The sequence below is a fragment of the Lepidothrix coronata genome, unplaced genomic scaffold, assembly GCF_001604755.1.
Source record: "Lepidothrix coronata isolate B3197 unplaced genomic scaffold, Lepidothrix_coronata-1.0 Scaffold43, whole genome shotgun sequence".
NCBI lineage: Eukaryota > Metazoa > Chordata > Aves > Passeriformes > Pipridae > Lepidothrix > Lepidothrix coronata.
In genome coordinates this window covers 1,881,454-1,900,913 of record NW_016690223.1, presented here as the reverse complement: position 1 = coordinate 1,900,913, position 19,460 = coordinate 1,881,454, and the positions used below count along the sequence as shown (strand labels likewise).

The 19,460-nt window shown below is 37.6% G+C and overlaps 1 protein-coding gene across 3 annotated transcripts in view; it reads left to right on the top strand.

The window, feature by feature from the left end:
* TDP1 (tyrosyl-DNA phosphodiesterase 1) overlaps positions 1–19,460 on the top strand; it is a 42,467-nt gene that overhangs the window by 7,390 nt on the left and 15,617 nt on the right. For 2 of the 3 annotated variants that reach the window (XM_017813914.1, XM_017813913.1), the window contains 8 exons: positions 228–320; positions 1,954–2,124; positions 3,705–3,783; positions 6,895–7,080; positions 7,768–7,816; positions 10,560–10,626; positions 13,628–13,735; positions 14,471–14,573. In XM_017813914.1, the coding sequence (XP_017669403.1) occupies positions 228–320; positions 1,954–2,124; positions 3,705–3,783; positions 6,895–7,080; positions 7,768–7,816; positions 10,560–10,626; positions 13,628–13,735; positions 14,471–14,573 (856 nt within the window). Of the gene's footprint in view, positions 1–227; positions 321–1,953; positions 2,125–3,704; positions 3,784–6,894; positions 7,081–7,767; positions 7,817–10,559; positions 10,627–13,627; positions 13,736–14,470; positions 14,574–16,025; positions 16,186–19,460 lie in introns of those variants that run through there. The other variant, XM_017813916.1, reaches the window with a different exon arrangement.

Here is a 19,460-nt window from a genome sequence, read left to right as displayed (position 1 = left end):
TGGGTGTTGCATGAAATGTTAAGCTGTATTCTAGAATAAAATATATCAGGATGTTCTAATGACTGCCATGGGAGCTTGGCCTGTGCATGGATTGAAGTCCAAGTGCTTGCATGGTGCAGAACAAATTTTTCAAAAAACATTACCTTGAAGCTTTTTAGTGAGTTGTTAATTTATCTCCTATTCTGTGTACTTGAAATAGATGAAGAGTTCTGTATCTTTTTTTAAAGGAAAATGATGTTGTTGTTATATGAAGAAGGTCTTCGAGTTGTGATTCATACATCCAATCTTATTGCTGAAGATTGGCACCAGAAAACTCAGGGGTAAGCAACAATCTCTAGCAGGTGTGTGTTTACTACTTTCTGTAGGTATTTGCTACTGCTGAAGATGGGATACTAGGTCAGATGATCTAGTGCTGAAGTCTTACACTCTGAAGATAGAGCTGTTCTAAAGAAAAAAACAAAAAATTGAACCTAGAATGCTGGTAGCTGTCTGAACCTGAACTCTGCTTGCTTCCTGTTGTAAACAAAATTACGTACCCAGTTGGCTGTTAGCTTAAACCTGGTCTGACTGATATAAAATTTTATTATGCCATGCTGTTTTTTCATGAAAAAACTTCTTAGCTGTAAAGTACTCTTTATATAGATGTGAAGCAGCTATTTAAAAATGATCTTAATACTTCAAGAATTCTATGAATGTGCAAAGTTCTGCAGAATGTAACCTTATAAATGTTGGGCACTACTGATTCCATAATACAGTAGATAACCTAGTATCTACCCAATATTCTTTCCTTGGAAGGAATTTTCTTCCTATTTTATTTTCTTTGCAGAAGTTTTTAAACTTACTGACCAGCCTGGGACATAGTTTTGTTTAGAGCACTACAAATAGGACTAATAAATAAATATAAATAAATATAGTAATATAAAGCTCCTCAGCCTCTTGTTTTTTTGACTGGTTTTGTGGGAGCATTTTTTTAGTTAGATCACCTCAGTAAATCAGGGTATAAAATTTCTTCAAACTAATTGAAAATGGCTTTTCAGAAGTTACCATTGCTTTGGCTTCCATTTTGCTGCCATTAAATATGGCAGGGTTTTTGAGGCTTTCTGCTTGTCTGAGGCAAGCTCTGATGGAGGTTTTGAGTGGCAAAAATAGCCACTGATTTTTTTTTTTTTTACCTTTAAATCTTAGAGGCAGCTTTAGTATCTTGTGGCAGTTAGCTTCTTAGAAAGTTAAGAAAGCATGGAAATACCTGCTTGGGATACTTAACAAGTTCCCCTACTTGTCAAACATGAAAAATATTTTTCTTTTTAGCTTTTGCATACTGCAATGTTGTGCAGTATCACCTATATATGGTGGTTCAATGCCTTCTGTTTTATCGATTTCTGAATTTCAAAGGATAATGTCAACACATTGTAAAGTTGATAATGCAGAACCTTTGGTTTCCATGGCTCCAATAGTGTGTGACTGGAAAGAAGTGCTAAATGTTTTCCCTGTGTAGCGCCCATCTTATTTTATTCTGATGGAAGTTCTGGGGAGCCAGCTTATCGTTGTGGGCTGCTCTTCAAACTATGCAAAACTTTCACATGCTTTAATTGGTGATTTTCTTTATAATTGCACAAACCAGGAGTTTAGCACAATGCATTGAAGTGTTCTATTCCTACAGAAAATGTTGATTAAAGGACTGTTGTTTGCTAAGTCTGATCCTGGCCTGTTTAGCAGAGGTGAAAACTGTGGATAAATGTTGGGATGGTTGTTTTCATTTGAAAGTATTAGTTTTCTGGTTTTGAGTATCAGATGGTGATTCTGTAGTTGTAAAGGCAAGTCATGTATAGTAAATATCACAGTAAATCTCTCTAGTATTTGTTTAGGACCTTCAGATGTACTTTAATCACTTACTAAAACCATATGTTAATGTGTGGTGTCCTTGTTTATGTGGCTTTTTTTTTTTTTTTTTAGAATATGGCTAAGCCCTTTATATCCAAGGCTGCCTAAGGGAGCAACAGGTTCTTCTGGTGAATCTGAAACTAATTTTAAATCTGACCTTATAAGTTACTTGATGGCTTACAATTCTCCTATACTCAAGGAATGGATAGATCTGATTCAAGAACATGACTTATCAGAGACAAGGTATATATTGTGTTCTTAGTAACTTGCATGTGTGGGGTTGTTTTTCCTAAAAATTGAATATCTCTGTTAGGATCTATTAGACCTTGAGTTTGTTTTGTAAGCTTACTTTGTTTCAGACTTCAGTGTTCAAATAACTTCACACAGTTTTTAAAAATGTCTTGTATAGATTAAGTCAAGTTGACCAACTTCTAGTTTTATAAGCATGAATTTTAAAGGAAGAAAGAAAGAAAGGTGCAGCAGCAGTAACTTTACAGAAGGTAGCTGTAAAGTAATAAGGATTTGGTTTCATTTAAGACAGTCTGGCTTAAATATTTACTTCAATGAAATTACCAGTGGAAAACACTGTGTGGTATTTGGTTCATCGTGTAAAAACAATCATATATGTAAAGGTTACTGTAATGGGGAGAGTAAGAAGAGGCTTCTGAATTGTAAGGCGAAGTTCAATCCACATACATATATAGAGAATTTTGCCTATAACAGGCATGAGTTGGGTCTGGTGTGCAATGTCATGTCTACTTGGTCTTGAAATAGTCTTCTCTAATATCACATTGCTGATACTACATAAAATATTCAGGTTGCTCAAATTTACTTCTAATAGTTATATCTTGCAGTTCCACTGAAATATGGGTCCTTAGTTCAGAAAGTGTGTCTTGATGACTTAATTGCAGTTTTATAAGCAGATAAAAATTGTTGAAAAGTAAAGCTGAAAATGGTCATAAACTGCAGTGAAAATAGAGACTGAAACCTTGTCTAGTTCATACATGAGAAAGTACTTTTTTTCTTTACATGGGGTCATACAAGATTGAAGGGGGGTGAAGAAAAAAGTATGTACTTTATAAATCAGGAGAGCTAACAGCCTGAGCTGCTGCTCTGATTAAATTGATCATCTCCATGAGCTTGGCCAGATGAGCTGAGCCCTAGCTGATGTTAGTTTATGCACGCTCTAGGAAGGAGTCACTTGTTAGAATAAGGATTGACTCCTTGCCCTATGAAATATGTAGGGGGCATTCATTCATGGATAAAGCTAGGCATGAGATGCAGTAGGGAACAGCTTCTTAAAGCCTATGTTTGTTGTGACTTTGGGCAGATCTCTTCCCTATTTTCAGGGTAAAGTCAAACAGGTTACTAAACCATTATTAGGAAGATGGTTGAAAGAGCTGTACTTAGCATCTGAACTATTGGGTGCCCAAATGACAACTCATACCTGAATCTGGATTTGGATGTAGCAGTAGACTGGCTTTTCTCAAAATTACGTGCCCAGTTATGTGTCAAATGAGCTGTTTGTGTTTATTGCTAACATTGTCTTCTGCATTTTTATACAAAGAAGCAGGTGTAGTTGTTGTCTGTGCTGTTAACATCCTGGTGGTGCATGACAGCCACACAGGATGCTAATAATAATTATACAGCTGAAAATATACTTTTCTTTGTATTGTAAATTCTGTGAGAAAGATTAAATATTTCTGGTTGCACTTCTATGTTCAATCTTGCTGATAGGTTTTACTTTAATACCTTGCTACTTCACCAAACCAAAACACTCCAGATCTGCAAATAACTTCAGGATTTTTTGTTTCTTTCTGTAGTGTGTATCTTCTTGGTTCTACCCCTGGACGGTATCAAGGCAGTGATAAAGAGAAATGGGGTCATCTTAGGCTCAGAAAGGTACCAAGACTGTAACCTTTTTTGTTAATATCCTTTAAAATGTAAATAGAATTTTGGAGAGCACGCTTGAGTTCCTTTCCAGCTGTCATCTTCAGTCTTTTAATACATTGTTACAGTTGAAGTTAGCAATAACATACCTAAGCTTGCAACTTATGACAATGTAGACTTTGCACATTGTGTTCCTGGGAGTTATTTCCTGGTCAGCTTGTGGTCTTGTCATGTGCTTACAGATAGCGGAGGAGTCAGTGTAACTCAAATGAATTCCTGTCAGCTGTTAGTGTTTCTAGCAAAAGTGACACTGTCAAAATCCAGTCTTCTGTGACTGAGATCCAAATGTAGCCTTTTTCAAAAGCACTAACTGAGGAAAGATTTGTTGACATAGAGACTTGTCTGCACATAGGGAGTAGGCATGTTTTATTACTTGAACGTTAAGGTTTATTGCAGTTTCTTTTTCTCTAATGAGCTGGCAATAAACCAATCAAATAAAAAACCAGTTTATACATAGCAAATGTCATCAGTTCAGTCAAGATTTTAGTTATGTTCCAATACATTGCTAGGATCTTGATTTTTTTTTTTATTGCATTTTTATATCAACTAAATAATTAGAAACATGGACTTTTTTTTTTTTACATCCACTCTGTCCCCTATTTTGGTTTTTTGCTGGATTTGGGTTTTTTTTGGGGTTTTTTGGTAATGTCAGTATACGTGACATCAAGCCTGTTGGCAACAGACAGGGTGCATATACTTGTCTCAAAAGGTAAAAAGGACCTTTGCTCAGGACTTAGCAGGGCTCACTGAAAGAGCTTTAAACTAGATTTGAATGGGTGAAAGGATAAAACCAGGCTCACTAAAAATAAGCCTGGAGCAGCACACCAGTGTTTGAGGGACACTGTGCTAACATGGTCCTTCAGTCTGCTGTCTCAGTGGAGGTAGGGGATGGACATTCGTTTAGCAGCAAAGACACAAGACTTATTAGTGTGTCAGAAATCATGAAAGTGCCTGAGAATGGTCATGTAGGAATTAGGGCTTCTCTTTCCAAAAAGGTGGCATCTGCACCAATGCACACAGCATGGGCAACAAACAGGAGGGAAAGGAAGCCATTGTGCAGCAGGAAAACTATGACATAGTTGCCATCCCAGAAGCTTGGTGGGATGGCTCACACAGTTGGAGTGCTGCAATGGATGGCTATAAACCCTTCAGAAAGGGTAGGCAAGGAAGGAGAGGCCATTGGGTCATCACAGGTAGCCCTGTATGTTAGAGTTTTGATTGTCTAGAGGTTCAACAAGGCCAAGGTCCTGCACTTGAGTCACAACAACCCCATGCAATGCTACAGGCTTGGAGCAGAGGCTGGAAAACTGCCTGGTGGAAAAGGACCCGGGGTTGCTGGTCAACAGCCAGCTGAACATGAGCCAGCAGTGTGCCCAGGTGGCCAAGAAGGCCAGTGGCACCCTGGCCTCTACCAGAAACAGTGCAACCAGGGTAGTGACAGCCCCTCTGTGCTTGGCACTGAAGTCACACCTCAAATCCTGTGTTCAGTTCTGGGCCCCTCACTACAACAGGGGTCACTGAGATGCTGGAGTGTATCCAGAGAAGGGCAATGGAGCTGGTGAAAGGTCTGGAGCACAGTTCTAATGAGGAGCAGCTGGGGGCATTTAGCCTTGAGAAAAGGAAGCTCAGGGAAGACCTTACTGCTCTCCACAACTACTTGGAAGGAGGTTGTAGCAAGGTGGGGGTCATATCTTATCCCAAATAACAAGCAATAGGACAAGAGGAAATAGCCTCAAGTTGCACCAGGTGAGGTTTAGATTGGATATTTGGAAAAATTTTTTCACCAAAAGGGCTGGCATTGGAACAGGCTGCCCAGGGAAGTGGTGGTGTCACCCCTTGGAGGTATTTAACAGGCATGTCGATGTGGCACTCAGGGATATGGTTTAGTGATGGACTTGACAGTGTTGTGTTAATGGTTGGACTCTACTGTCTTAGAGGTCTGTACCAACCTAAATAATTCTGTGATTATATAGATAAGTCATAATGGTAAATCTTCATAGAAGATTGCATATCTCTTGTAGGAACCCTTCTTGTTTGTTGTGGTTTGGTTTTCTTTATTGTTGTGTTTTTTTGGTTGGTTTTGTGTTTTAGAATTAGATGATATATTTCACGTCATCTGTTAAAGGCCTCTGATAATTGGAGAGTTTTCAACCTGCACCTCCTGCTAAAGTGGCATTATTTCGAATACTGTCATGACTTTTACATGGAGCTCTAATCCTGTCCATGGCAAACTTCTGTGACATACAAAATGTTTATGTATCACATGGCTTTTGACACTAAGTTACTCTTTTAGACTTCCCATTGCTTGTTAAGAGCTTGTCCTTTCTAATACATGTATTGTCTTCCATGTTTTTTGCCTAGTTAAACACAAAATGAGAACAAAATAAAACAGATAAAGCCTGTAAAGGTGGTCTTGTGGCAAATGTTTCTGTGATTTAAAAAGGTTGATATTTTAAGTACCAATGCAGACAGACCTGATGATACTACACTCATGGCTGAAGCCATTTAGTTATGTGTTCTCTCTAGAGGGGTCAAGGTAGCCATTACATACAATTTAATATGTGCCTATATCCATCTGGCTTTAATGTGACTTTAAATTCCATTCTCAGCGAAAGAACTCTACTAAAAGGATTATTTCAATTTTGTCTTCAGTTGTTCTTTTTTCTCTTATTGTAGGCTTCTATTGTAGCTGGGGCTACAATATGAGAAGAATTTTATGGCCAGCAACCACCAAATATAAAAAATATTTAGTTGTTGTGACTTCTGAAGCTAATGTTTCATGTTTCTAGAAAGAGTTTCTAATATTCTTTTCACCTGTTATTTAATGGTTGGCTTTGGTGCTTTTGGATAAAACTTGTGATGTTTAATCTTTTCTTGAAGTGGGTTATTTGGAAGGCCTGATAATTTTTTTTTATTGCAAAGTTAAATGTGTAGTATGAATGTTAATCTCTTTCATTATCAGAAGTGAATTATAGAGGATTTATTATATCAGAAGTGATATCAAACCAGTAAAGGTATTCTTTGCCTGTTGAAGTCTAACAGTGTTTCAATTCCCCTCACTAGCTTTTGAAGGAGCATGCTTTGTCGATACCAGCACAGGAATCCTGGCCTCTTGTTGGACAGTTCTCAAGCATTGGTTCAATGGGAGCTGATGGGTCCAAATGGCTGTGCTCTGAGTTCCAGGAGAGTCTGGTGGCTGCAGGCAGCGGTGTGACACCTTTCCTTAAATGTGATGTCCCAATTCATTTGGTATGTCTTTTAGATGCTGGTGACCTTTATTTAACACTTATTATTTGTTTTTGAAATCTTAGTCATTGGGGTTTTTTTAACTTTTGAAAGACAGTAATGGGTTTTCATCCTGAAATCCTAAGTGTGCCACTTGCTGATACTTAATTTTGTATGGTATACTATAAAAATGTACTATGACTTCCATCTGCATGACACTAGAGTATATATAATCTAATCAAAACTGTCTTCTTACTCTATAACTTGTCTTCTGTTAGGTTTTGTAGATGCAGCTGTTTCTGCTACTGAGATGTAACTGAACCCTTAGTCATTAATACCTTTGGTTATTAGCACAGTTAAATGGAGGAGCAGAAAGAAGTTTGTGGCCTTTACCATGTGCTAGTTGCTCCTGTGTACTCATATTTGAGATGTGAGACTAAAATCTCATAAAATAATGTTAAGGCTAGCTTTGACCACTTAACAGTGGTTGAAGCAGTGTTGAGTCTTGTTAGCTCTGTAAGAGCAGTAAAAGTATTAGACTTTGTTACTCACATGCATGTAGTTTTAAGCTGCAGTGTAATTTTATTCATTTTGACAAGTGAAGCTTTTAACGTGTTTTTTCCTCGGGTTTTCTTTGAAGTGTCCTTTGTTTGAAAATTGGCAGCTTGCATATTTAGAGCTGTTATTAAAGTTACTTTTTTTTCCATGAAGGTTTATCCTACTGTGAACAATGTGAGGCAGAGTCTGGAAGGGTATCCCGGTAAGCAGATGAATCCCCATTTATTAACTTTTTGTGGTCGTAATGTCCTGCAAAATCACTTTAGTGGTTGATGTTGAATGAACACGAAGTTGTCATCTTGCTGAGAACATGGTAGAATAGGTGGCAGTACAATCCTTTAAATTTCTTTTACTGGAGTTCTAGCTCCAGCTCTCCTATTGTGATTGAATAGAAGAGGCTTTATGGGCATTGGTAGGTAATGTTTAAGTCTGTCTAGCCATGTTCATACATCACTGTGTATTAAAACAACAGCTCTTGCCCACTGTTCTTACTCCAGTCATACTTTCATTTTGGCAGAAAATTCAGGTTTGAGTGTGCCAGTTTCTTCTGGTTTGTTTGCAGTGTCGTTCTGCACATCAAATACAACAGAGGCTAAGATGCTTTGCTACTCATTGGTCATTTTTTTAATATTGTAATATACAGCTGTTCTGTTCAGTCTTCCGATGTTAATATTCATGAAGTCTGGGGACCTATAGGCTTGCCAGCCTCACTTTGATCCTGGGGAAAGGTGATGGAGCAAAGAATACTGGAAAATATTTCCAAACATATGATGGACCAAGAAGGTGATCCGGAATAGTCAGCATGCATTTTTGAAAGGATAAATTATGCTTAATTAACCTGATGTCCTTTTATAAAGGGATGAGTGGCTTGATGAATGAGGAGTGCCCTGGATGTTGTTTATCTTAACTTTTTCATCACTGTCTGCTAACATCATTACAACAGCATGATTAAGTACAGGCTGGATGAGTGGAACATGGGGCAGATTGGAACTGGCTGAACTGCCAGGCCTCACTGACTGTGATCAATGGCACAAAGGCCAGCAGGGGGTCAGCCACTAGTGGTGGAATATGCCAAGCACTGATATTGGGGTCGTGCATTAATATCTTCATTAATGACCTGGATGGTGGGGCAGAGTACACCCTTGGTGAGCTTGCAAATGATGCAAACTCAGGAGGAGTGGTTGATGTATCGGATGATTGCGCAGCCATTCAGAGGGGCTGTGCAGGCTGGAGAAATGGGCAGACAAACCTCATGCATTTCAACAGAGGGCAATGCAAAATACTATGCTGGGGCAAGAGTAACCCCAGGCACCAGTGCACACTGGGGTTGACCTGGGGAAAGCAGTTTTGCAGAAAAAGACCAGGGATGGTCACTAAGCTGAAGGTGTACCCTTGTAGCAAGAAGGCCAATAGTATCCTGGGCTGTGTTAGGAGGTGCATTGCCAGGAAGTGACTTTTCCTCTCTATTTAACACTGGTGAGACCAAATCTGGAGTGCTGTGTCCAGTTGTTGACTTCTCAGTACAATACAGACACAGACATACTGAACCAAGTACAGCAAAAAGCTACAAAGATGAATAAGAGATTGGAACATCAATCACACAAGGGGAGACTGAGAGATTCTTCATGCTGGAGAAGAGAACTTTCCTGGAAAGTCTTATCAACATGTATAAATACCTGATAGGAGGATGCAAAGTAGAGGCAGACTCTTTGCATGGTGACTAGGGAAAGAACAAAAAGCAATGGACATAGACAGAAATCTCCTGTATCTCAATTCATCCTTACAGCAGAAATGTTTTCTGATGTTTAAATGAAACAGGTTGCTTGTAGAGGCTGTAGAGTCTCTGTTTTTGAAGATACTCAAAACTTGACACTGTACTGAACAATGTGCTCTGTTCAACACTACTTTGAGCAGGGAGTTATTCTAGATGATCTCTAGAGGGTGCTTCCACCTTCAATGATTCAGTGATTTTTGACATTGTTGAATCGTTAAATGCACGTTCCAGTTCCAAGCTGGATGCTCGGAAGTTCCTGTGAAGTATGAAGTAGAGTAGCTGTTGAATTCTTCTAACAGCCGGTGTATTTTGAACCTGGGGGAAGCAGGAGTTGTTTCAGCTCTTTTTCTTTCCTCTGAAAAGAGGAAAGTGTTTGGAAATATATAGAAACTGCAGCCAGAGAATTTGTAGGTATCTGACTCCTACAGGTAGGTTAGGGTGTCTTGAAATACATTTGGTTGTCTACAGCTCAGTGACTTCTTACTGTAATTTCTTTCATATTATGAAATAACTTGGTGAATTACATAACTCTATGTTTGTGCAGTTAAACAGCTCTGTGGGCTTCTGCAGTTAGTGCATTCCTGAGAGTGCTGAAGATTTTGTGATGGGTCATTATGGTGTGTTCTAGGACATGCTGAATGCAGTAGGCTTTGTATCATGCTTTTAAAATACACAGCACTAATATAACTCAGTATGCTTGGATGATTCTTCTTTATTAAACCTGTTTCAAGAAATCACAACAGGCATTAACCAAAGGCCAAATCAATACAAATACAATTTCATCAGAGAAGTTCTTGCTTTTCAAAATAATGTTGTTTGGGTGTTGGTAGGTTCTTTTTTCTTCTGAAAGCTGCTTGTTTTATTCCTTCTAGTTTGTATGATTCTAATCTGTTGATACCAAGTCCTATCCTAACAGAAAACTACCTGTAATTCCATAGCCTCTATGCATTTTCTCTTAGTGTAAATGTGCTGTGTAGTGTTCAGGAATTTGCTACATTATGAGAATGGAAAAAAAAAACCAAAATATATAACATTTTATACTAATGGAGTATTTAAGGACTTCTGAAAGTAACTCATGAGGGTAGTACAGATAGCTTGTTCCCCAACGTGCTTGCTGCTTTTAGAATGTCTTTCAAAAAATAAATGTACATGTTCTGTTTTGTTCCTTAAGCTGGTGGCTCACTTCCATACAGTATACAGACAGCACAGAAACAGCTGTGGTTGCATTCCTATTTTCAGTAAGTAGAACTCAATTGTTTGGTTTTTTTTTTTTTTAAGACTGTGTGTTTAAACTGACAATGCTGTAATGTTTGAGTGTTAAAAGCAAATTAAGTGGAAGTGGTTACAAACATGATATTTTTAAATTCCTTAAAATAAAAGCCTTTAGTTCCTTATCTGCTGGGTCTTATCTCCAAAACATAGTAGAAAACATGCTATTTACCTATAAAAAATTATACAGAATACTGTTGCTAATGCATTTAGGATTTTGTAAACTTTTATTTAAGTTTTTCTTCTTTGAACTGGAATAAAATACTTCTCTCTTTTATTTTTTAATTTACAGTTGTATTTCACTTTCCCCACTCTTGCCTCTGTATTAATAGGATTTCAGCTGAGCCACAGCAGGGTTAGGAAGGCTTTTTTTTGTTGTTATTGGGTGTTCTTTATCTTCCGTGTACAGCAGTCCTGCTGCAAAAATTCTCATTACCTTCTGGTAATATCTTTTGTTAAAGGTGCCTGACATTTTCTATTAAGAACTTCTTTCCATGTGCTGCTAGTTTTGCCAAATTCTAACAGTCTGACATTCCATGCCAGATGCCTCCCTCAGCCTGAATCTTTAATAACTTAAACATGTTTTGAGAACAATGGGGAAAAGTTGTTTTGCAAAGATCAAAAAATTATTAATACATCCTGTAACCTCTTACAAGACCACAACATCCCATTCCTTTCATCAGAAACTTTTAACTCTTCCAGGTGGAAGTTGCTCTGGTAAGATAATTTACTAAGAAAGAGTATGCTAAGATGCAATATATTCAGGGGACTGAAACAGAATTGCTGGATGCAGAAGGCATCCCTAGTTCTGGAGTGAGTGTGATTGCTGCTGTGAGCTTTGCTGGTTAATGTCCAAGGAATGGAACTTGGACAAAAAGCATGTGAGGCTTTGTCTCCTGCTTTTAAAGTGTTCCCTCTGAGCACATTCAGCAAAGGAAGAAAGCTACAATCACCTTCAAATTTTCAAGCTTGTTCAGTCATGATTCAAAAGGTGAGGAAATCAAAAGTGTGGAGGTGTTTGTGCAGTTTTAATTTAGTTTCTGTAGTCATATACCTCATGAGAATCTTACTGGAAGAAAGATGTAACCTTTTTTTGATTAGTCTCTTATTTAATGCGCAGAATGCTACTTTAGTAATGAGATTATTAATTGATTAATTCCTGTTCAGTGATAAAATGCCCACATACCTGTCACATTGGACATACCAGGGTCCTGCTCTGGCAGCAAAAGGGCAAAAGTGATGGGCAACAGATGAAGCAAAGTTCATTTGTTGAATTGGTTGCAGATGACAAGTTGCCCTGCATAACTGCTCTGTAGTGACTACCCTGATGCAGACCCTTACCAGTAATATACAACACCAGCCCTGGAGGGGAGCCTGCATGTGAGCTCTTACCATAGAGCTGGTGACATACAGCAGCTTCTTACCCATGGAATCTGGCACACATGGAAAACAGTAGGTTTTCAATAGTATTAAATAGAAGATAAGACGTTTTAAAGACTTGCCATAGTATAAAACTTTGAGCAGTAAAGGGATTAGAGAAATTTCTCTTTACTTCACTGGAAAATAGTACAAAACCAACAGGAAACTAGGGATTCTAACAGAGCAGAAAGGAAAAAATACTTTCCTACTTACAGGTTAGGGGAAGAAATAGCTCTGCTTTACAAGGAGGGAGAGATTAATGGAGTTGGAAAAGTGTGGAGTTCCATAGGGGAAGAGAAGTTTAGTTAGCTGGTTCTGTATCATATATCATATCTTAGTTTGTTCTTCAGAAACAGACTTCAGTGTGGCTTGCATCAAAATATAAAGATTTCTAGTTAGTGTCAAATGTGTGGAGTGTGTCAGTCCTTGCCCTTTAGGAATACAGGACCAGTTCTTAGAAAGGGTTTTCTTTCTTTCATCAGGGGAGATAGGGTTGTTAAAGTTCATGGTCTTGACCCATGGTGTTGACCCATGAACTATAAAACCTCTTGACTTTAACTTCACTAACTGTAAATGTTAGTCCTGAAGGTCAACTTAAGTAAATAATTCTAGCCCTTCCAAGTTAATCTTCTCAGGCTTTTAGGTGAACACAGTGCACTTAAGAGGTTTTTCAGAGCTGATTAATTCTTTTCGATTTCCATTTTAGAAGAGAATGATAAGTTAGGCAAAGAGGATTGTGATAACCAAAACTAGAGACTATTATATTCTAAACTGAGGAAAGAAAAGTCTCTGGGTGGAAGATGGTGTATTTAGAAGCCTTCTTCCTGAATTTGAGTGAGGACTAACAGCTGTTAGTGGAAAGTGCTTCTAAATACTGTGATTACATACCTTCAGTTATATACATTTATTTACTTCTTGTTTTACAGTTTAGTTCTGTAATACTGATGCTGAATTAATCCAGCAATGGCTTGTTGTTTTAAACTAGTTTTTATATATACACGTAGATATGATCTCTACTTTCTTAAGCTTTCAAATTTCTCAGCAGCTTAGTGGTACAGAAAAGGGAAGAGGAAGAGTGGTGTCATCTGTCTATCAGTTGCTCCCTGCCTCTATGTCATGGATAATAAATTGTAATAAACTTGGAGAATTTTATGAGGTTTAGTTTGGTGCCAAACTTGTGTGCTCAAAGTTATAACCATTGATAGCCTTCAAAGAAGAAATATTGGCCAGAAGTTTGGACTTACTTTCTTAAGTGTGAGCTGGAATGGAGGAATGGAAAAACTTGTTAGGAGAATCTGGCACAGTGAGGAGAATATCTGTCTGAATTGGTTGTAAGGGAAAAAAAAAATCCTGCCCTTCTGACTACTAGTAAAATTGGAATTCAGGATTAAGAATTCTGTTAAATAAAGTATTTTCAACTTTTGTCTGGGGGAATAAGTATTGAATGTGAGAAATATAGGTAGTGTTACTGGAAACATGAAACTGTAGTATGGTATTTTTTAGACCTTAAAATAAAACCATACATGAAAAGAATTCCTATTGCTTTTCTAGCAAATGGTCAGCAGAAGTCTCGGGTCGAACTCGTGCTATACCTCACATTAAGACATACATGAGACTCTCTCCTGACTTCCAGAAGATTGCATGGTTCTTAGTAACAAGGTAAACAACTAATCAATACATCTCTCACTTAAGAACTTTATATATGACTTTTTTTGTCAGCTCCAAGCCCAGGTGAGTTAACTGCCATAATCTCATAATACTCCAAATAGTGATATGAATTTTTGTCCATATTTAATAGAGTTTTTTAATGACAACAGAATTGCGTATATTTTTTGACTCTCAACTTGATCTACTTCATAGCAGATACTAATGAAGGATTAATTACAGCATAGTGCTGAATAACAAATTGAAACAAAAATACTACTTTGATAAATACTTGTTTTCATAAGTATATCAAAGAACAAAATGCCAGGAGCAAAAGATACTGTTTAACACTCTGTACTAGAATGTAAAATGCAAAGCCACACTGTACTAAGTGTAACTAGTAATAACTGAGCTAACCTTTAATCTTCCTGAGTCAAATTGAAGCTATTTACAAATATGAAATTCCTTTCTGAAATGTGCAGAGAAGATTCAAAAAGCTGAATTTGTCTTGTAGATCTGTATGACACAAATAGGCTTGTATAATTATTCTCATGTGTTGTATGAATGCTCTTTTGCATATTGTCTCTGCTGTTCCCACTGTGCTGTAAAAATAGCAATAAGGAATAACACCCAAGTCACTTTTTGTGAAAAGACTATTCTGATGGAATTTAAGTTCTGCTAGAAGAGCATTGCTACAGATATTATTTAAACATTTTCTGCTTCACTGATATGCTTTGTTTCTCTTCATAGTGCCAATCTATCTAAAGCAGCTTGGGGAGCTCTGGAGAAAAATGGCAGCCAACTGATGATCCGTTCTTATGAACTTGGAGTTCTTTTCTTGCCTTCAGCATTTGTAAGTTCATAGTTCAAGTACAAATCCTGGAATATGACAAAAATCTGCAAATATTTATGAATACAAGCGTGACTGAGTAATCTAATCAGTGGGTTCTGTGTTTCTAGGTTAGAGAGCTAATAGGAAATGGAGTTTATATGAGGCATTTATAGTCTGTTTTTCTACACAGCAGATATGGATTTGGTGTTGCTGTGACTTTTGTCATGATACTGAAAGGCAATAATGTTTCTAAATTGTAACATATACTCTAAATGTTGCTGGAAAGGATGATCAAACCTTTTTCATACTTTTTTAAAATAGGCTGTACGTGCATATTCACACTGAAGTGAGGTCGTGACTTGAAAAACAATTCCTAATGTTGCACTGATTGCTGTTCTTGCTTGTTCCTGAAACGCATTTGCAAAGTCATATGACTGTCTCTCTTAAAACATCAGGTTCCTTATTGAACTATACTTGCTGTTTTTTAGCCCTCCACAGAATCCTGTGGTAATGAGTCTTGTGAGTTAGTTGTACATTATATTTAAGATAAAAAGCTTCCCTTTTATGCTTAGGTTGAGTTTTGTCTTGCTTAGATCCACTACCTGATAGTGAGATGTGAGATTTTGCTTCCTGTGGCTGATTCCTCCTTCTCTCTGGTGAACCTGTTAGTACCAACATGTTATCATCGACAGATAGTCTGTGATCAGAAACCACTCAAACTCCTTCCTGTGTGAAATTTCTTTCCCAGAGAAAAGATTGCAAGCTTCTCAGAAACAGCATTTGTTTGCTAAAAGTTCTTAGAAATATTTTTCTGATGAAGAATGTATCTTTCCTAGATAATGTTTGCGGATGATCACATAATGTTCTGTCATTTCTGCTGATTAGTAGTGTACTCCCAAATGAATATTTACTAATGTTATGACATTGTAAAAATGTTTGCTTACCATAACTGGATAATTGTAATCTCCTAAGATTGCAATATTAAGATTGATAGTTTCTGACTGCAGCTAAAGAACTCCTTTATCTCACTCTTGACATTTATGATGAGTTTGCATAGTACTGAGGTTTCTGATATTGTGAACCTTAGAGACATTATTTTCTAGCATGGTTTATGTGGAAGACAACTTTTAGAGAAAATGTGTTTATCAGAGTGAAACAAGAAAAATCCTATAGCTTCTTATAGTAGGAAGCATTGGGTTTTATATCTCTGAGCTCTAAAAAAAGCAGACATCACTTGCATAAACAACTAGTAATAACAGAAAAATAAAACATTGAAGCAGTTAGTTACTTATTATTAAGTTAATATAATTAATCCAATTTCTATACATACAGTGGATCAGAACAACAATAAAAGTTATTTACACAAACCTGGCCAAGATCTTGATCTCACCGAGTAGTTGTAGGGTGAGTTCAGATTTGCAGAAAGGATGCTGACACTCTTGCGGTTGTGATAATCATTTTTGTTTGTTCAAGGCCTCTCTTCCTAAAACCTACAACTGCTACAGGCTTAGACTCTCAGCCTGGAGAGAATAATATATGGTGAAGCTTTGCTGCAACTCAAGATCATGTTTTGGTGACAAGTAAGTTGCTCTACTTCTCTGACTCAGCAGATAAGTGTATTAGATAATTAACCGCCTGATAAGATAGGGTGGAATCTGGCATCTCAAACATGTCAAAGCAATAGATTACCTTAACATGTGAAACTACATCATTTGGCCCTACCACGAGAGTAGCCTGTCCATGGCTGTCTTTACTCTCTTAACTGTACTGGCATCAGTGCTTAGTGGACGCCTTGTGCTTTAAACCAGCTCAGACTGGCCAAAACCAAATTGCACAAGTTTCTGTGAACCAGCTGAACATGATCAGATGAGTGCTAATGCAAGGAAGAAGTAGGAAAGGCAAGTTCAAGGGAGCAGAGTGCAGGAAGGTGAGCATGAGATCATATTGTGATGGCCTTCATTTGGCCTGGTTTTGGAACCACGCCTAGGGAGAAAGCTGATCAGTGAAGTTTTGGGTGGAAAATATGCATAAATGGCTAGGATCTGGATGAGGATGTATTGTGCTCTATAAATGGTGAAGCCAAGCCCCCAGATCTCTCCCTTTTTGTCACACTGGTTACTTTAAAGTAGCCATTGTTGGGGGAGAAGAAGGATTTTTTTTTTTTTTTATTATATCAAAGGAACATCTCAAAACATTGTGATCAAAAGCAGATACTGCTTGTGGAAAAGTATAATGGTCAGGCATGTATGTAGTAGTTTATCCCTGAAGATTTCTTGACTTCTGTTCTGTGAACATCTTTTGTCTTCTCTTAGAAGTCTGTAAGCTTTTAGCATTGACAGTCTGTTCTGGCTGAGTTCCACAACTTGACAATGTCACGAAGCAGTGTTCTGAAAATTACTCATTTGATGGGTTTTCTTTTCCTGCATTGAAAGAGAAAATAACACTGTGATCCCTAATCACCTTTTCCATGCTTCTCTTTCCATAGACCTTTATCTGTTTCTAGGCTAAAAGGTTGTTAGCCTGCTCAGCTGTTCTTAGGGTGGAGATGATTTGATCATTTTTACTGCTTTTCTCTATTTTTTTTCCTCTGTATCCTCTGTTTCCTTGGGTTGAAGGGTACTGAGTGGAGGGACAAAGGTTGCACTTAAGATGGAAATATAATTATGGAGAAACAGATGCAAGTATAAATCTGTTCTCAAGGTTCTCTTCACTGGATCTGTTGGCCTGCTGTATTTTTTGCAAAGTGATGTGTAATTAGTTAGCTTCTGATGATTTTTCAGCAAGTGAACGAGAGAGTTGTTCATGTAGAATTGACAGAAGTGTGACATCATTCTGATACATCACATGTCATGAAAAGGTTTAATTTGTTGTCAAATAAATTAATTAAAATGTATGCAATGTAAAGATGCATTGTGGAAGTATAATGGTTTCTCTGTACAGCCCTCACAATTTTTGTTTTGTGAATTGTAGAAAACTCCTATGCAGGTAACTGTAGTAAAATCTGCAAGTGTGCATGAGATAGTCTTATTCTGAGGTCTGAGATTCAAACATAACAGTACATACTTTGGAAGAGAATAGTTAATTCTTTTCATCCCAGTTTCCTACATATTGATACTTAATTGTAAAGACTGGCAGCCAGAAGAGAAGTTGTCACCTGTCAGTAGTCACATTATATGGTGCATTTGGGAGCAAAGCAGGGAGGGAAACTGCAGCTGATTTCCTTTCTTCGTTGAGAAGTGCCTGCAGAGACACGCAAGGAAGTAGTCAGAGAGACAAATACAAATGCTTGGCTGATGTACTTGCAGCTATCTGATATTCAGGTTGCACTGCTTAGCTTGCAAATCTGCCCTCTGTATATGTCCCGCAGTTAGCTCTGCATAAAAAGTGCTTCTTCGATGACTTGGTCTGGTTGTCACACTGGTTTAACATACTGTGTGGCAGAGTAGTCTTAGGTGAAGATAACAGAGAACTAGGAATAGACTGAAATTTTTAGAAACAGAAAAGTTTGTTTGCAACTAAAGTTATATAAAATACAAACTAGATGAAGTGCTTTGAATAATAACTGAGCATTCCTAGGCCTTGAGAGACTCACCATGCTCTAGCTATTGGAATGCTGATTTAACACTGCCAATCTCTGGTAGTTCTGTTTCTTCAAGTTGTTTTATCTTAAAGTTAATGACACTTATTCTGGTAGAAGTTCAGACTTAGCATCATAGCATCACACAATCACTTAGATTGCAAAAAGTCCTTTAAGATCATAGAGTCCAACCATTAAAATATCCCTGGCAGTGATGGGAATTGAACCTGTGTCCCAGAATAGAGTGGAGCCTGAATCCTGCACCTTGGCATGTTTGGCCATGCTACCCTGGTGTACTTGTGTAGCACACACTTAATGTTACTCATCTTAAGAACTCCTCTAGCATTGTGGCTTGTGCCTTCTATTTTCTGCTGAATACGAATTTGGAAGTGGATCATTCCTCACCTGCTATCAGTTGACTGCTAGTTTTTCTTTTTTTTTTTTTTTAAGATGCTTCCAAAATTATGCTTTGAGGTTGGGTCTTGGCCTGGTGTGCTAATACAGACTCTCAGAAATATGCCAAATGGTTGTTCTTAACATAGCAATAGCTGTTATCATTTACAATTCTAGTGTTTAGGGAAAAATCAGCTGATGCTGACATTTTGATCAATAGAAGCTTGTGATCCAAACTGTTTATAGAATTCATGTCCTGTGTTTGAACTACATTTTCCTTTCTATCTCCATTTCTGTTTTGTACTTCCTACATCTACATTCCCTCTCTTTTTCAACTTGCTGTTTCAGCTGCTGGGAGATTCCTTTCCAGAGGCTGAAATAAAGTACACCTTTGACAGGTAAAACATGTTGAGAGAATTCCATCATCTAAAAGCATAGAGTTCTGGGAAGCATGTTCCAGTAACTACTTTGTTTGAAAAATCTTGAAAGTGCCTAATGGAAAGCTTTTTAAGTAAATAGTTTCTCCTCATAGCTTCTGTGTCTGATAAGATTGTAAGGTAAACTGAGCTTGAATATAAAAGTTGGTGGAATACTTAAATCTTTTTAAAGATTTGTTGAATATGGTACTAGCCACTCAGCTTTTGGAAATATAAGCTCACAAAAACAAAACAGTTGCTATTAAACTGAAAACTTACCCATAATTGCCTACCTAGGGCTATAAAATGCTACAATTACGTTTAGATAATCAATCCCAGACAACTAACAACAGTATTTCAGATTCTGAAATGCTGTATTTGATGGTAAGTACTCACTGGTAATGAGTTGACTGTGATAATTATAATTGACTGTGGAGCTGGACGTATGAACTGAGTCTGGATTAGAGAGCAGCCAGGCATAGTCAGTGAGATCATCAGAACTGAACTGCTTAAATTTTTGCG